Source organism: Peromyscus californicus, unplaced genomic scaffold (genome assembly GCF_007827085.1).
Source record: "Peromyscus californicus insignis strain IS unplaced genomic scaffold, ASM782708v3 Scaffold_19__1_contigs__length_69161282, whole genome shotgun sequence".
Classification (NCBI taxonomy): Eukaryota; Metazoa; Chordata; class Mammalia; order Rodentia; family Cricetidae; genus Peromyscus; species Peromyscus californicus.
The window spans coordinates 7766552-7783635 of record NW_026294491.1 but is presented as its reverse complement, the minus strand read 5'-3'; the positions used below and the strand labels follow the sequence as shown (position 1 = coordinate 7783635).

General features: G+C 50.7%; 1 protein-coding gene across 1 annotated transcript in view; it reads right to left on the bottom strand.

Moving 5' to 3' along the window:
- Positions 1 to 554: 554 nt before the first annotated feature.
- The window catches only part of Umodl1 (uromodulin like 1), a 53061-nt gene continuing 36531 nt past the window's right edge, over positions 555 to 17084 (bottom strand). The window contains 8 exon segments of the mRNA XM_052743863.1: positions 555 to 1431; positions 2337 to 2542; positions 8455 to 8533; positions 11842 to 12001; positions 12218 to 12454; positions 12903 to 13048; positions 14770 to 15089; positions 15890 to 16024. Coding sequence (XP_052599823.1) covers positions 2361 to 2542; positions 8455 to 8533; positions 11842 to 12001; positions 12218 to 12454; positions 12903 to 13048; positions 14770 to 15089; positions 15890 to 16024 — 1259 coding nt within the window. The 3' untranslated portion in view covers positions 555 to 1431; positions 2337 to 2360.

Below are 17084 nucleotides of genomic sequence, written 5' to 3'. Positions count from 1 at the left end.
AGATCAGGGAAATATATATCACATGTGTTTTGGTTCCATTTTCTATTGATCTAAGTATCTCCCTCCCCAACACAATTGTGTACTCCATGAAGGCTGGGCACTTCTGCCCTCTTACCCTCTTGTCTGAAGCCCTGAGCTCAGGGTCTGGTGCACCGTGACTGCTCAGGAAGCGTTCACCCAAGAATAGAGCAAGGAGTGACAATGAGGTGGCGGCCAAGCTTTCCCTGCTACAGGAGCACAGACAACAGCACACGGCCTGCTAATGGAGACTGCAGGAAAACCAGTGAAATGTAAAAGAGAACTTCAGACTCCAAAGAGCTGCCTGCTCCTGGGCTCAGGAACCAGGGTTTCTGATCTTATGTACAGTCAATGAAAGGTGATGAGATGAAGTCGGAACTGATGGATGAGACTTGGGGAGCCCCAGCACCTCCCTGGAGCATCCAGCACAGAGCCAACTGGCCCTTGGAGGTACTAAGGGAGACTGTCACGTGATCTGCGCCACACAGGGAGGCAACACAGCCAGCCATACTTCAGTGCAGGAGAAATTTATTGCTTGAAACACAGATTCCTGGTCGTCATTCTTACTCCAAGAATATGCAATAAATCAAAGGACCCATTCCCCTAAATATTCTGTGTAAGTGACTGACAATCACATGCAACAGAATTAAGCATATCAATGAAAAGCTAAAACCCCATTGCAATTCTAATCTCACTATTGCCTTAGGTGTGAGCTAGCTAACATTCTGGTCTTTCAAATCATCAAAGTAGAGGACCTGTTAGCATCGTACATACCTCCCCCCACCCCTCCCCTGCCTTCTTGTGGTGTAGTGGGTAAATTGCCCCTTCCCCTTCCCGGGATTACATGAAAAATGGCCATGGAAGTGCCATGGAAGAGTGGCGTATACACATCACGCGTCTATCACTCAGGAGAAAGCTTCCCGTATTCATCGAGGATGCCTTGAGTCACTGAGTAAGTGAAAGCCGCATGCTGATAAGGAGAGCAGAGTCAGAGTGTTTGCGTGCGGACCATGACACAGCGGAGAATGTAGCAGATAGATCCATTCATGAAAGAGCATCACAGGCACTGTCCAGTGTCTGCGAAGATGTGACGTGTGATGTAATTGTCGGTGAGCGAGAGTCACAAAGGCAGCTTGAATGTCGAAGCTGGGAAGGCTGTGCCGGTAGCTTGGGTGGTGCAGGAGCCATGTTGGGTTTGAGGGTGAAGGCCACTCCAGCACTCTGCCCACATATTCAGCAGACCTGTCACGGGCCTGGTGGGTGTTGTTCTGCAGCTTCAGCCTCTTGGGGGCAGACAGAGGTTGCTGTCATCGTGGGGGCTCATCCCCAAGTGCCACAGAGTGCCCAGAGTGCCACGGTGCTGCCCAGAGTGGAATCCTGCCAATGCTCGATGAATGAATCACTTACAGTGCCCTGTGTGGGGAAGGAGGCCACAGGATCAGTCTCCAGGTGGGAAAGGAGCCGTTCAGAGAGGGGCCCTCCATCCTCAGGCTCCACAGCCGTAGATCCACCAACCGTGGAGCCGCATTCTTTTCAAAAATGTGTCCCTGGGTCCAGTGAGATGGTTCAGTGGGGGAAAGGAACTTGGCACCCAAAGCCTGAAAGCTGAGCTCAATCCCTGGGACCCACAGGGTGGAAGGAGGAAACCAAACTGTAAGTTGTCCTCTGACCTTTCTTACACACCGCTCAGATAAATAAATTAATACAAAAATTAAGTTGTCTGCTCCAAACATCATCAAACAACAGTATGGTGACTGACTGAGTAGCATTTACACCGTGTGAGCTCTCTTAGCTTATCGAGAGGTGGTTTGAAGCTATAGGAGGATGTGTGTGGACTACGTACAGATGCTGCTCTCTGTGGGAGCAAACTATACTCCCGCCCTCCCCCCCCCCAAAAAAAAAAACCCAGTGTGCCTGATAGGCTAAAGATCCTCACCACCAGAAGGGCTGTGAGTTTAATGCTGGCCAGAGCACTGTGGTGATGCAGTGGATGCAGCTGCACTCCCAGGACATAAAGGACTGTCCCAGTGAACACAAGGCCTTCGTGGATGAGGTTAGGAACCATCCCTGGCCACGATTTAGGGTGGGTCCCAGGATCACTGCACTACCTCTGGCTTCCCCGAGACCACGGTGTAAATGGCAGAACTCTTGGCTGATCTGCAAATGGTCCCTGTTCCCTCTCTTACTGCTCTCGGCCGCTTTGGGGAGAGAGAAGTTTGTCAGTTAGGGATCACAGAGTTCCACCCCTTGCCAAGGCCACTCTGTCATCTCCACAGGCGATGAAGGCAGGGTGTAGCATCGGACATGCTCGCTCTTACCCATCTCCCGATCAGCTGGGACTCCTACTGAGAGAACACCTGGTAGCTGAAGTCATCGGTCTGGATTCTGAGACTGTATTTCCCCTTCATTCTCTGGTAACGCAGGATCAGAAGGGCTGCCGCCCCAGCTACCACAGTAACCGCAGCCACCGCAATGATGATGATATAACTAGTCCCCAGGCCTGGCTTTGTAAACGCAGGTTCACCTGCGGGTGAAGACAGGCGCGGGGTAAGAGAGGTGCCCATGTCAGGGGAAGCATGTGTCTGTGCCTGGCACCTGGCCCAGCAACTGTGAAGCTGGTGGGAGGCAAAGGATGTGCTTAGATTGGCGGTCGGGGCTGGATCTGAGGTGCTCAATCACTACTTCTGAGCAGCGCACTCTGAATTTAATCTGAGGCCCCTCACAGCAAAGCACTGTGTGTACCTGTGGGTCAAGCAAGGGAGGCGGGGGTCCTCACCCCATGAGAGCAGCTTCTGCCAGCAGGTAGGCCCCCTCACTGCTGGAGAGCCAGCCAGCTCCTCATGGAGAGACACAGCTGGGCCTGTATACCACCTACATCCGAGAGCAGGACCCACCCAAGGCCACAGCAGCAGTCAAAAGTCCAGGAGCATAGACTCCAAAGAATGGAGAAACAAAAATTCTCTAATGAGTGCTTGTACAGCATGTTCGTGGCCGTGTTGCTTATAATAGGTGTAATGTGGACATGCCCCCAGTGTCCGTCAACATGTGAATGAATGGGCCAATTGTGATCAAGCCACACAATGGAGTTTTTTGTTTGATTTCGTTTGGTTTTTGGTTTTTTGCCTGTTTAGTTGATTTTTGAGATGCAGTCTCACACTGTAGCATGAGCCGGCCTGGAATTCTCTATGAAGCCTTAGTCTCAGCAATCCTCCTGCCTCTGCCTTCTATGTGGTAGGACTATGGGTATGAGCCCCACTATGTGCAGTTTACACAGTGAAATATTATCAAGGCACAAAAAGGAGCAGAGCTCTGGTGTCACATGCCGCCTAGGAGACGGTGTGTGAGGGATCACAAAGGACCACGGGTAGTGAGACCCATTCTCAAGAACTCTCTAGAACAAGCAAAGCAGAGACAGGGAGAAGACTGATAGTTCCAGGGCCTAGAGAAGAGGCTGGTGTGGGACAGGGAGGAGGCTGTTAAAGGGTCCAGACTTGTTTTGGGGTGTGGATGATCATTCACACCACAGAGATGAAGAGGCTGATCACTGGGCCACACACCACCCAGTTCTCTTTCATAGGTCTGCCTGATGCTAGGTGAACATGTTCTCCATCTTTAAACGTCCATACTGTCAGGGTTGGGAGAGATGGTTCAGGAGGTAAGAGTCCTTGCTGTGCAAGGATGAGGACCTGAATTTGAATCCCCAGAACCTACATAAAGGCTACAGACCTGAAATCCCAGTGCTGTGGGCGTGGAGGCAGGAGGATGGCTGGGAGTGGCTGCGCTCACAGCTCTAGGTTAGGGGAGCCACCTTGCCTCAAGAGACGAAGGTGGAGAGCAAAGGAACAGGACACCAATGTCCCTTCTGGAGTCACACACACACACACACACACACACACACACACACCCCTCACATTGTAGGAAAAAGATTGAAATCACTAACCAGCCCCTGGCCTGCCCTCCAGTGGCCAGGGCCCATAAGTGCTTTGAGCATTAGTGTGGCACATTGTCAAGAGCATCTAGAGCAGAGATTGGGGATGGACCCCAGCCATGCTCATCCCCCATTCCCTCCACCTCCAGTATCCTGAAAAGTCTGGTTAGGAAGAGCCTGAGCAGTCTGCATGACTCAAATCCCATTTCCCATCCCCGTGGGACTTCTAGGGCCCCACAGTGAACACGATGCTGTCTTCTAGGATGTAGACCAAAGGGAGCACAGCTTCCCCCACAGTGGTCCTGGGTTTCCCTCTTGGCCACCTAGACAAAAGCTTTCAACCAGACAACCTTGTTTGAGGTGGGGGTACCATCCAGTAACCACAACTGTGAAACTTCCCCAGGAGCATGGGTCCTCACGCCTGGTCAGGCACCTTTCCAGGGACACAGAAGAGCTGGCACCAGAATCCAGCCCCCAAGGGCTCTTCCTTCCAGGAAGGGGCTCTTCCCAGCACAGTTGGAGTACTTGCATTGAGGATGCTGAAGCAGAGGCAGGAGACTGGCCCTGTTGGCACTGTGGAACAGACTGTGACAGTCCAGACTGTCAGCCCTTGAGAGCATGGAGCCCCTGTCCTGATGCTGTCTATCCCATCTGGTCCTTCATCATGTCACTAACTCAGCGGCTGAGAGTGGGGCCCGCAGGCCAGGCTGTTCCCTGCCTGGGTCCACAGTAGGTAAGTCTGAAACGGAGAGCAAGCTCTCAGAAATGCTTGTACAATTGGACACACAGTGTTCCCTGGCATGGGGCCTCTGTCTGTCCATGTGAGACTCCGAATGTCACAGTGTGACTTGTGTGGGTCTTGCCGTCAGACCCTGTCTCTCCAGGAAGCAGTTTAAGTGAGGAGACACTGAGCATATAGAAGACCTAACCGCAGAGTGGAAATCAAAGACAACCAGCAAGCCCCCGGCACACAAGTGACCGACCCACACTGGCCCTCCCAACTGGCACATGTGTAGTTCTCAAACAATAGAAATAAATTCCCCCAACACACACATGGCCCCACACACAGTGGAAGCAAGCCCTCCCAGCACACATATGACCCCCACACAGCAGAAGCAAGCCCTCCCAGCACACATATGACCCCCACACAGCAGAAGCAAGGCCTCCCAGCAAACATATGACCCCCACACAGCAGAAGCAAAGCCTCCCAGCACACATATGAACCACACGGAGCAGAAGCAAGCCCTCCTGGTACTTAGAATCCCAGCTCATATACTCTAGAAGTACGCAGCGGCCTCAGTAACTGTCCTGGACATTTGCACATCCCCCAGTCACCTCACACTACCCACATCTTTGCTCAGCAACACAAAATAAGCAGGTTGATTAGTTGACTAGTGAGGCAGTAGCCGCAGGACAGTCCCAAACTGGGTTAAAAGCAGACAGCACATATTCAGGATGAAGGAAGACTGTGTTTCCCTATGATCATTAACACATGAAAATATGTATGGAAGTTTGTCCCAGGAAAAGACACATTCAAGCCCAAATTCAAGAGCTACAGGACTCATATGGAAACAGGGCCATTGTAGGGATACTAGTGATGAGGCCACACTGGAGGGGCTGGGCCCTCACACAGTAGGACTAGTGTTCTTATAAGACGGCTGCAGTGGGATGTAGCTGGGCTACATATAGCGAGCTGGGGAACCCAAAAATGGGCCACAGCCTGCGGGACCTGGAAGAGGTTGGCAGGATGCTTGGCTGCAGGTCTCAGAGGAGCAGGGCCTGCCCACACCCCCATCTCAGACTTCCGTCTCTTGAAACTGTGAGGGACTGCAACTCTGTGGTCCTAAGTCACCCAGTCCACGGTGACTTATGCTCAGGCTACTTATGCGCATGTGGGCTGGAGTGGTGGTATTGGTGTGGGAGGAGCCCTTTCCACAAAGGTGGCCCCGACCCTTTGACAAAGACAAGCAGAGGATAATGGGCAGCCTGGCTCTGCCTCTGAGGCCCGGTTCACCACCGTTCAGCTCCAGTCGTGTGAACACATACAGTCTCCCAGATCTTAAGGTGAATTTGATGCTTCCCCGAAGGGGAAGTGATGGTAACCATGGGGATAGAGGCCAGAGCCTGAAGGAACGTGTCTGCTGACCTCTCCTTGTCCCTGCAGGCTCCCACAGCACTTCAGCTAACACCCACCCCTGCAACAGAGCAGCCTGTACCAATTGCAGGTGCCATGTGTTGAGAGTGATTTTGATACCCCTTTGTTTGAGAATATTGTGGAAATAAAAACTACAAGACACCAAGAAAGCGTGGTGAGCAGGAGGACCATTGCGCTTTGGTGACAGATCAGTCACACCCTTGTGCAATGCTCTCCGCACTGGCCTAGTGTAGATCTCTGCTTGGTACAAGTGGCCACAACCAACTCTTACCCAGAAGTGACTGTGGGCCATGCTCTGTCTGAAGTAGGAAATAATATCTCCATTTCACAACGGGAAAATGAGGAATGAGAGGTGGTGTGCCCAACATCCCAAAAGTATTATCATCAGCCCAATTTTAAATTTAGGGAGCCTCACCAATTAGGGGTTCTCAAAGGACCTGTACTTCACACTAGATACAACCCTGAGAGGTAGGCATGGAAATTTGCTGTAACTACAGCCTTACAAAGGAAAACCAGCATTCCTGACACATAGTGGATGGAGGAAGAGAGGGATGTCTGTCTGTCTGTCTATCTGTATACATGTATGGTGAACAGGCGGTAGATATACTGATGAATAGATAATTAATGGGTAGATGGATAGAATGCATGGATGGATGGATTAGTGAAGATTAAATGCATGCATGGAAGGCATATAGATGGATGCATAGATTAATGATAAATGGATGAAGGCTGGATGGATCAATGGAAGATAGATGATGAACAGAGGGTGCATGGATGGATAGATGGTGATGGACAGAGTCAATAATATTGCAAATACCACACAGCTCACACATCAGCTATGATCAAACTCTGATCTACTAACTCCAAGTCCAGTACCTCTCACACTCTATTGACATTTCCCCGACATCTATGAATGAATGGAGCAGTCCCATTTCTATTAATGAGAACATGTGATATACTTATGATCTTTCTTCTTGGAGCCCCAGGTTGACCAGTTATCTATAGCAATTTAAGGGGATAATGAGTGGAGAAAATGCATGCAGCTCTAGAATCTAGACAAGCAGTTACCTGAGGACCCCCCTGCACCTAGGTCTCAGAACACAGATCATCAATCATTTGTGAACCCCTACCTGGGTCTAGAACAATCTGAGTTAGTGAACTAGGGGTGTGCCTTGGCATCTGTGCCTAAGGCTTTGTTCTCACAATGTTTGGATGAAAAGCAACAGTTGAGAAACTCCAGCCAGCACCTGCCTGCTGATCCCTTGTCCTCTTACCTGGAATCCAGCTTCCACCCCGAGCCTGCATCTCAGCTCCCACCCTGAGCCTGAATCCCAGGAGCTGTTATGCAGGAAAATACAGAGAGGCACAAGACCGTCTGGGTTAGGAGGGAAAACTAACGAAAAGAAAAGCATCCAGGACTAGACTGAGCAAAGAGAAAAGCTTGGATCTCGTTCTGGCACAAAGATGAGATGTCAAAGGGGACAAGGAAGAGGGAAGTGGCCAGGGATGGCACTGGGTGGCCCTTGAGGAGTGTCCCCTTGAGTTGTCAGGGCTTTCTTTCCCCTCTCACTGGCCAGAGCTGACCTCCCCAGCCACACTCAGCTGCCAAGGAGGTTGGGAGCTGTGGTTTTTCTTTTTACTCCAGGCAGCCATATATCAGCTAAAGCCTGAAAATTCTTACTATAGAGAAGAGACAGAAGTGGAGGCATCTAGAAACTTCTGTCTTAGTACCCAAAGCATGCCGATTCTCTATTTTTTTCAAATAATTAGATCATATAGGGAGAGAAACATGTTTGGAAAATTGATTCTGAAAATACATGAATATAATCATCTGGTAGGCATTTATACCCAGGGAGGATTGAAGTGTGCTTTTTGTTTATCTTCTGAATTAAACAGCTCTTTCATGTGGTTGTGCAATTACACATGTGTGCACACATGTATACACATGCTCTCTATCTCACACACACACATACACACACTGTGGCTGTCTATTCACAGCATGGGTCTTCTTTGTATCCACTTGACATTTACTCAGGGTCAAAGACCTTCTTGGCTTCCTAGGACTCAGGTCACAGCAGGCCATAAACTCAGTGCTCTGGACCTCTGGAAGCTGGGACTCTTCCCCACAGCAAGGCCATAGAATTAGATCCCACTGCTCAGGGTGGCCAAGAGGAACAAATCCTGTCCAATATGTGACAATCTGAACCCCATGAAAGACTCTTGAGGAAGATTTTAGCCACTGTTGTGAGTCCTTTAGAAAAATCTCTAAAGCCCCATATTTCAAACAGGCGCTTTCACACTGGCACTTTGCAGACAGGATTGTTTCTTTGCCTTTGAAACCCAGAGGACTCACCTTCAGACTTACGGAGGGGCCCCCAGGACATCTGGTGCTCGGCTTCACTGCTTCTCAGCAACCGGAAGTCATTGCAGCTCTGTTTTTTGGACAAGAGAAGCTTCACAGTTGTCCCGTGGTGCTTACAGGGCATAAACTCACTGTCTAGAGTATTCCTCTTCTGACCCTGACTATCTAGTCCTCTAGAAGAGCGTTATTGAGCAATTGGACAGGTAAATCTAGATGGGGATGTGGGAGCAGGATAGCCTTAGCAGTGGACTCTGGTGGAACACGACCCTTCTTAGTTAGGGTTTCCATTGCTGTGATGAAATGCCCCAGGCAAAAGTTGCTTGTGGAGGATTTGTTTGCTTTACATACACGAGTCACAGTCTATTGAGGGAAACCAAGAACGAAGGCAGGAGCTAAAGAGAGGCCATGAAGGAAAGCTCCCTATTGGCTTGCTCCCACGGCTTGCTGTCCTGCTTTCTTACACAATCCAGACCACTGGCCCCAGTGAGCTGGGCCCTCCCACATCAATCACTAATCAAGCAAAAGCCCTCCAGAGTTGCACACAAGCAATCTGATGAAGGCATTTTCCTCTTCTAAGTAACTCCAGGCTTTGTCAAGTTGACCAAAACAAACCAAAGCACCACCCAAAGCACGAGAGGCATGGAGTGGGGTAAGCATAGGGGAAGATGGAGGGAACATCCCTCCCGAGGACCATGCCTCAACCACACAACCCAGACTCAACCTTCTGTATCCTCCTAAGGTTCAACCAGACCTTCACTCCCCCGGATACCTTTGCCTTTCAAAATCACTGTGTGGCTCAGTGGTACGGTGCAATTTGCTCCCTGTATACCCAATATCCACCATGGTCTTCCCAAAAAAATGTTGGCATCCCGACCCCAGCCTTCTAACTCTGATTGTCTTAGTAAGGGTTTCTATTGCTGTGATGAAATGCCATGACCAAAAGCAACTTGGGGAGGAAAGAGTGTGTTTGGCTTACATGTCCAGAATCACAATCCACTGAGGGAGGCCAAAGCAGGAACTCACACAGGGCAGGAACCTGGAGGCAGGAGCTGATGCAGAGGCCATGGAGGGGTGCTGCTTACTGGCTTACTTCCCATGGCTTGCTCAGCCTGCTTTCTCATAGAACCCAGGACCACCACCCCAGGGATGGCACCACCCACAGTGGGCTGGGCCCTCCCCATCAATCACTAATTTAAAAAATGCCTTACCGGCTTCCCACAGCCTGATCCCATGGAGGCATTTTCTCAATTGAGGCTCCCTCCTCTCAAATTGCTAGCTGGTGTCAAGTTTACACAAAACTAGCCAGTTGACCTTGTTTGGAAAAATGATCGGGTTGAGATGAACTCTAACCCTGGAGGTGAGGTCTAAAATGAAGAGGGATGGGGACACATGGACAGACTTGAGGGAAAGAGCTTCTGTAAGTCAGGGAATGGCGAGGCCACTCTTCTTAGTCGGGCAAGGCCACGGCAGAGTCTCCCGCACCACTTGGAACCCAGCCTGTCAACACCGTGGGTTCCCGACTCACTCAGCAGCGTGTTTCTAATATTTTAATGGCTCAGTCATACCTTGTCTTGCAGCCTTGGGAACTAATGGAAAGCCCACTATAAAGGAACTCGGGGTGGGGGTGGGGTGGGGGTGGGGATCAGGTTGCAAAGACGTGAGAAGCAGCAGCCCCTGCAGAGAGAAAGTTGCTAGAACTGCCAGCCCTGTTTCTGCAAACCCCTGCGACTCCAGGTGTATACTGGGGCATGCCCCTCAGTGTGTGTCATGGGGAGTCAACTCTGCCTGCAGGAAGACCTACTATGTGAGAAAGTGGAATGACTCACTGTGCCTCTTATCCACACCCTGCTAATAGCCAAAGACTTGTCACTTGGAAAAATTCCAGCATCTCTGTCACCCTCAGAGATGGGTACAGTATCAAGCATGTCTCCCAAAGGAGGAACACACATAGTCTGGGTAAATGACAATGCAAATTGTTCATAAGCTCTGTGTCAATGCTGAGCACAGGGAAGAAAAAGCTGCTAGAGATGCTGACGGCTGGTGATGTTCTATTCAGAGTGCTAATACGGCATTAATGTAATGTTTTACACCTCAGCTTCAACGCCATCTGAGGGGAATTCGCACAGCTGATTGGGGGTGGGGTGGGTAACATGACTGGTTAGTTTTATTGTCAACTTGACACACCTGGGGAGAGAGACCCTCAACTGAAAGTTGCCTTGATTGGATTGGCCTGGGGGCACATCTGTGGGACAGTTTCTTTATTGTGATTTGATGGAGGAAGACCCGACCCACTATGGGCGGTGCCGTTCCTAGGTCTGAGGCAGGCAGGGGGAGCCAGCCCATAAGGAGCATCCGCCATCCTTCTTGTTTCAAGCTCCTGACTTGGCTTCTCTTGACGATAGGCTTTAACCTATAAGCTAAAATAATTATTTTCTTCCCCAAGTGGCTGTAGATCATGGATTGTATCACAGCAATAGAAAGCAAACCAGAAAACTCAGGTGTAGCCCCAAGAGGCCTGAAGGGAAGAAGAAGGGAGCAAAGAGAGGGTAATGGTGTATGTGGTGTATGTGTGTGTGCATATGTGTTGTGTATGTACATATGTGAGTGTGTGGTGTATGTAAATATGTGTGTATATGTAAAAATGTGTTTATGTGTGTGTTGTATGTATGTATATGTACCTGTGTATGTATGTATATGTATGTGTGTGGTATGTCTGAGTGTGTGTGTATGTGGTATGTGTGCATGTTTGTGTGTATATATGTATATGTGTGTGTGTATGTGGTGTATGTGTGTATATGTGGTATGTGTATATATGTATATGTATGCATGTATATGTGTATATATTGTGTGTGGTTTGTGTGCATGTTTGTGTATATATATATATATATGTATATATGTGTGTGGTATATGTGTATATGTATGCATATATGTGTGTGTGGTATGTGTATGTGTGCATGTTTGTGTGTATATAGGTATATGTATATATGTGTGTGTATGTGGTATGTGTGTGTGTATATGATGCATGTATGTGTATATATGTGCGTGTGTGTGGTATGTGTATGTGTAGTATGTGTGTATGTGTGATGTAAGCAAGCAGAAAGTTGGGCCATGGGAGGAGGAAGGAGAGATGGGGGTAAATAAGAACAAAGTATAACTATACATACATATGGAAATGTCACAATGAAACTCAGGAAGAACATGTTTAGACTGAATCAACACACCCCATGTGTGCCACTCCCTGTCCTGCACTCTCCCGCTAAGCTGCATGCTTCTGAGCACTGTCCCCATGTCCTCATGGGTAGAGCAACACCTCTACCAAGCAGGAAAGCGCACCCCCCCATCCCCGCTCCCCAGAAGCAGAGGAGGAGCCACGCTTACTATCCTGCACGTGTTCCTGGAGTTCTCCATGCACACACGCAACTTGCAGTGCAGGTAGACGATGGAATTGTTGACGAAGGAGAAGATTCTCAGCTTGAACTGGGCCTTGCTGGAGTTGCCGTTCTGGATCACACTGGTGTAGGTGTTGGGAACAGGACAGCTGAGGGAGGGAACATGGCTCCTTAAGTCAGCTGCTCCCCAGGCATGATTCTTGTGAACATCTGCCCCTCACGGGTATCCCACAACCTCCATGGAAGTCTCAGGAGCTGCTGCCTCATCTCGCCCCAAACCCAGACCTCATTAGCATTTGCCTGGAAATTCCAAGTGGTTCTAAGTAGGCAGCAGGGCTGGGCGAGGTGATGTGGCCTCTCTCTACCTGTTGTTGATGAAGCCGAAGGTGATGGGGTCCCTGGCATTGCTGGAGGGGGTGGCCCAGCACTCTGTCAGCACCACCTTAAGGCTGCTCTTCTGCCTGTGGAGCCCCACTTCGATTTTGATCTCATCACTGGCAGACACGCTATAATTCTGAGGTATGGGAGAATCCCCGATGAACAGTTGCATTTCAGTGATGAAGCTTCCGGTGCCGTGGAGGTCTTCGAAGATGGTGTAGACCCTGTGGGGGAGAGGCTGTGTGAAGCTTACTTTATGCAGTGCTTTCTTCTAGTTTCTCCCCCCATAAAAGGGGATTTTGGGGAGGCACAGAAGCCAAGGAAGAGCCCAGGTAAGGAGAGGTGATGCATGCACAGCTGGTTGCAAGCAAAAAGGCAGACTACTCTCTGTGTGGGTGGTTGCCCTGGAGTGAGGGTGGCCATGGTGGAGGTTGCTCCCTAGAGGCTCTTCCTCATAGCTGATGGGCCACAGGGAAGGTATTTGGCCCTCTCTAGTTAATCCTATGAAGGACTGGGGCAGAAATGGGGGAAGCCGGCAGTTAGCACAAGTCCCGTCCACTTGTGTGGACAGACTCAAGAAAGCCCTTGAAGGATGGACATCCTAGAGAGCCTTTAAGCAAAGGTGTTAGAGGGAGCCCATGCTGTATGGAGGCAAGGCAGCCTCCCACTCACCCCCACTGCGGGGTGTAGCCTGAGGAAGTCAGAAGGTCATTGCGGAAGGCGCAGTGGATGGGACTGAGGATCTGCAGGTGGTGGATGACGCCCTCCGGGGACAGGTCATTCTTCAGTGTGGTCGTCACCACTGTGCTGGTCATGTTCTACGCATAAACAGATGGGGTGTAAGTGATCTCCTGAGCCTCAGTGTGCCCCAGCCCCAACTGCCCCTATATTCCAGGAACTGGAGGGCAATCCCCAGAAGAGTGAAGATCCTGACAAGTGTCCCCTGATGTCACCTAGAGATTTTCATATCAGGCCTTGGTTCCTACCTCAAGAACCCATCCTACTCACCAAAAGGAGGCCAGCCTACCGACCATGCATCTGCCATCGTATGTGCGCAGCTGTGTCCTTGACTCAAGCTGCGTCTTATCATGTCATACCACGTCTAATCAATGACGTGGCATCTCTCAGCATTCCCCCAACCCAGCCGGACTGAAAACAGAGGCCACGCTACCCCTCAATCTGCAGGCCCTTGCATCCTGTCCCTGTGAAGATGTGCTGACACACTGGGAACAGCCTGGCATGCAGAGGACACTTGAGAGCACGTGGTACAGTTACGGGTCTCACTGTTGGTGTCCTAGTGGATGCTCTTTGGACACAGCAGCTTGTGAGGGGCTGGTGGGGGCGGGTTGTTGGCCCCTCACGGTGGCTGCTCATCTGTGGGCAACTGGGAGGCTTTAGAAAGTGGAGCCTAGATGTAGCGGGTAGCTGTTCCAGCTTTGACCTGGAAGTACTATCCCCATTGAGGCTTCCAGTAACTGTGATGCCTACGAGGCGGGGCTGAGACAGGAGTGCTTAAGACCTGAGATCCGGATGTGCCGGCTCTCTTGGTTCCTGGATCCTGGATGCTGGAGGTAGACTGAGCAGAGTTCTCCAGAGAACACTGCTGGACCGCACTTCACCTCTCCTGGACCCTGTAACCTATCCCTTTACTTGTAAGTTACCCCACAAAATAAACCTCCCTTTTAACTATGTGGAGTGGCCTTAATACTTCCACCAATACCTAGATGATGTAAGTTAGGGTATTGAGAAGCCCTTGAAGGAACACTTGGATCTTAGCACATGCTGGTGCTCTGTCTCCCTCCCTCTTTCTTTCTCTCTCTCCCTCCCTCCCTTCCTCCCTTTTTCTCTCTCTTCTCCCATCCCCATCTTCCTCCCCTCCCCCCCTCCCCACCCTGTCTTTCTCCCTCCCCTCCCCACTCATCTCTTTCCCCACCTCTCTCCCCCATTTCTGGCCATCATGAGGTATACAGCACTGCCCCGTCAAGCTCTCCCGCCCAGAGCAATGGAGCCGACCAACCCAACCGTGGACTGAAAGCTCTGAGTGTGAGCCAAAGCAAACCTTCCCTTCCCATAATTTGACTTAGCTCACAGTGACAGAAATATGACTAACACATACACATACTCACACATAACTATGAGAAAAGGGAACATACATGTGTACACAGGTGTATTCACACATGCATAAACATGCACATTCATGCACACACATGTTCCCACATGACTTCTTGGATTTCTCATTTTTCCTACCTTCCCCTCCCATCTTGCTTGGGTACAGAGCACTCTTTAAACCCTGACTCCGGCCAACCCCAGGCCCTTTGCACTAGAAGAATTCTGCAATGTAAGGCTTGCATCTCCTTTAGGATTCCAGTGTACCGACTGTGACAACCGTGGGCCTATCTGACTTCCTCTTCTGGGTTCTGTCACTTAGAAGTCAGAGGCCCAGGAGTGAAGACCCTGCCGCCCGCCGGTCCGCCCTACCAGGCACAAACCCTCCCCACACTGAGGTCCCTCCAGGTGGCTCACAGCCACATGCACTCACGCTCTGTACGAGGGTCCCGCACTCGCCCCAGCCAGCCACCAGGAACACGTGTGTGCTGTTGCTCTTGCTCACGTTGCAGGAGGGCTCTCCCAGGTACAGGGAGGCCTCGGGTATGGCCTCCTGCTGCAGAAAGCGCTTCTGGATAGTGATGACCACCATCTCAATCTCACAGGATACGCCAACTGCGTCTGTCAGGTTCAGCCGCCGGGGCTGGCCCTGGGCCACAGAGCTGGAATCTGGCAAAGGGGCACCTCTAGTTCCTGCTGGGGTAGGGGGCCACTCTGGGCCTGGGGTCTGGACTATGTTGCTAGAAGAGTCCCCTGCAGTTTCCAAGGAGACAAAGGCTCTGGGTGAGTCTGTTTGGGGCTGGAGGGACAGGGCAGACCTCTGAGGCCCCACACTGTGCTCTAAAGCAGCCATACCCAGGAGCTGCCCACTCCAGCCACGGTGTCCAGGCTACTGGGCTTCCATTGGTCCTCGAGTACCATGGATGTGCTAAGCATGAATGGACAAGTAACCTGTCTCCAAGGCTCTGAGGTTTATCTCCATGTAGAGTCCTAAATTGTCCTCTCAGGAGCCCATACCCCTTGCTCCTGCCTTGACTTCCTTCCTGCCCCAAAGCTCACAGCTTTGCAATGTCCAGGGAGCTCTAGAAAGATCGTCCACGTAAATGTCACCCACATCTCTGGCCAGATGCTTCCCTCTGCCACCCACTTCTGCAGGCTCCCACGTTTTAGCCAGTCTCCATTGCATGATCGGGCCCACACTGCTAAGTGCTGACTTCGTTGGCCCTGATGACCAGCTCCAACATAACTTGACCTCCTCTGTATTCTGTTTCTCCCACACAGAGTAGGTCCTCTGCCCCAGATACTCTTCACTCACACAAGTGGCTGTCTCCCTCCACTGGACATATATGAAAGAAGAGGGAGAGCCAGACATATGTATACCTTCCATGAACATGTGCATGTATACACACACACACACACACACACACACACACACAAAGAGAGAGAAAAAACTTGCCCAGGTCATAAACAATGTGCTGACTTCATTTGGACAAAAGCCCCCTTTTCTTAGGAATGAGTTTCCTTAAGAGAGAAGCATTCCAGAAAAGGCTTACCATCACAGGATCTTCCAGAATATTCCACATGTGAGTCAGGTCCTCCCCCATCACAGCTACACGTGAAAGACCCAAAGGTGTTTCTGCACGTCCCAGGCTCACAGTCATCCTCTCTCATTTCACACTCATTGTAATCTGAAAAGCGTGGACAGGAGAACAGGAGTCATGACAGGCCTGCAAGTGGTTCCGGGGTGGACGGTGCCATTAGTTGCCTGCACAGTCCTTCCAGGGCAGGGCATCCCAGGAGGTGGGCAGAAACATCCAGAGAGCAGGCCCCATGGATGTGGCACACTCAGGACAGTCCAGGAAAAATGTATCCAGAGAACAGGCCATGTGGATGTGGCGAGCTCAGGACAGTCCAGGAAAAACATATCCAGAGAACAGGCCACGTGGATGTGGCAAGCTCAGGACAGTCCAGGAGACCCTTCAGGGTGGGTGGGAGCTGCGGTGGGAGTGGGAGCCAGGGCTAATCTGGACGAATACAGCCCTGTGAGACAGGAAAGGGGTTCCTGCAGAGCTGCAGCTCTTCCCATCCACCACTGCAGTCAGGAGATGCACAGAACTGGAGACCCAAGCAGCAAAGCACTAAACCCAGCAGGTACACCCCCCCTGCCCCCACCTTCCATCTTTCTGCCCATTCAGTATGCCAGCCCTGCAGAATGGGGATATGAACCAAAACGCAAAGCCAAGAGCACAGAGAACAGGACTGCAGAGTCACAGGCCTCCTTCTGGTCTTTACAAAGCAGACTCCAGGCTGTGGCTCCGTGGTAGCACACCTACCTAGTATGCACACACACACATGTCCCCACATACACACTCACATGCACTTACATACACACTTGTGCTTGCTCGGCACATACACAAGTATGTACGCACACTCACACATGACACCCTGTTGTAACTCAGCATATGATTTTTCAGAATCTTCCGTCTCAGCAAACTCCATTCATAGGTGACAACAGCCCATGGTGTGGACGGAACTCGGCCTGCTTCTTACTATTGGTTATTTCCAATGACTTGGCCTTTGAAGGTGCTCTGATGACGGCTGTCTTTGCATTAACTATGGTCTGAACGAAGAGGTCCCATCACCCAGGACAAAGTCCCAGAATCAACCGCCAAGCCAACGAGGAAGAGATGCTGTGGACTACTGGCACCCATCACTGCCTTGGTTTCCAAAAAGGGAGAGAAAATGCTA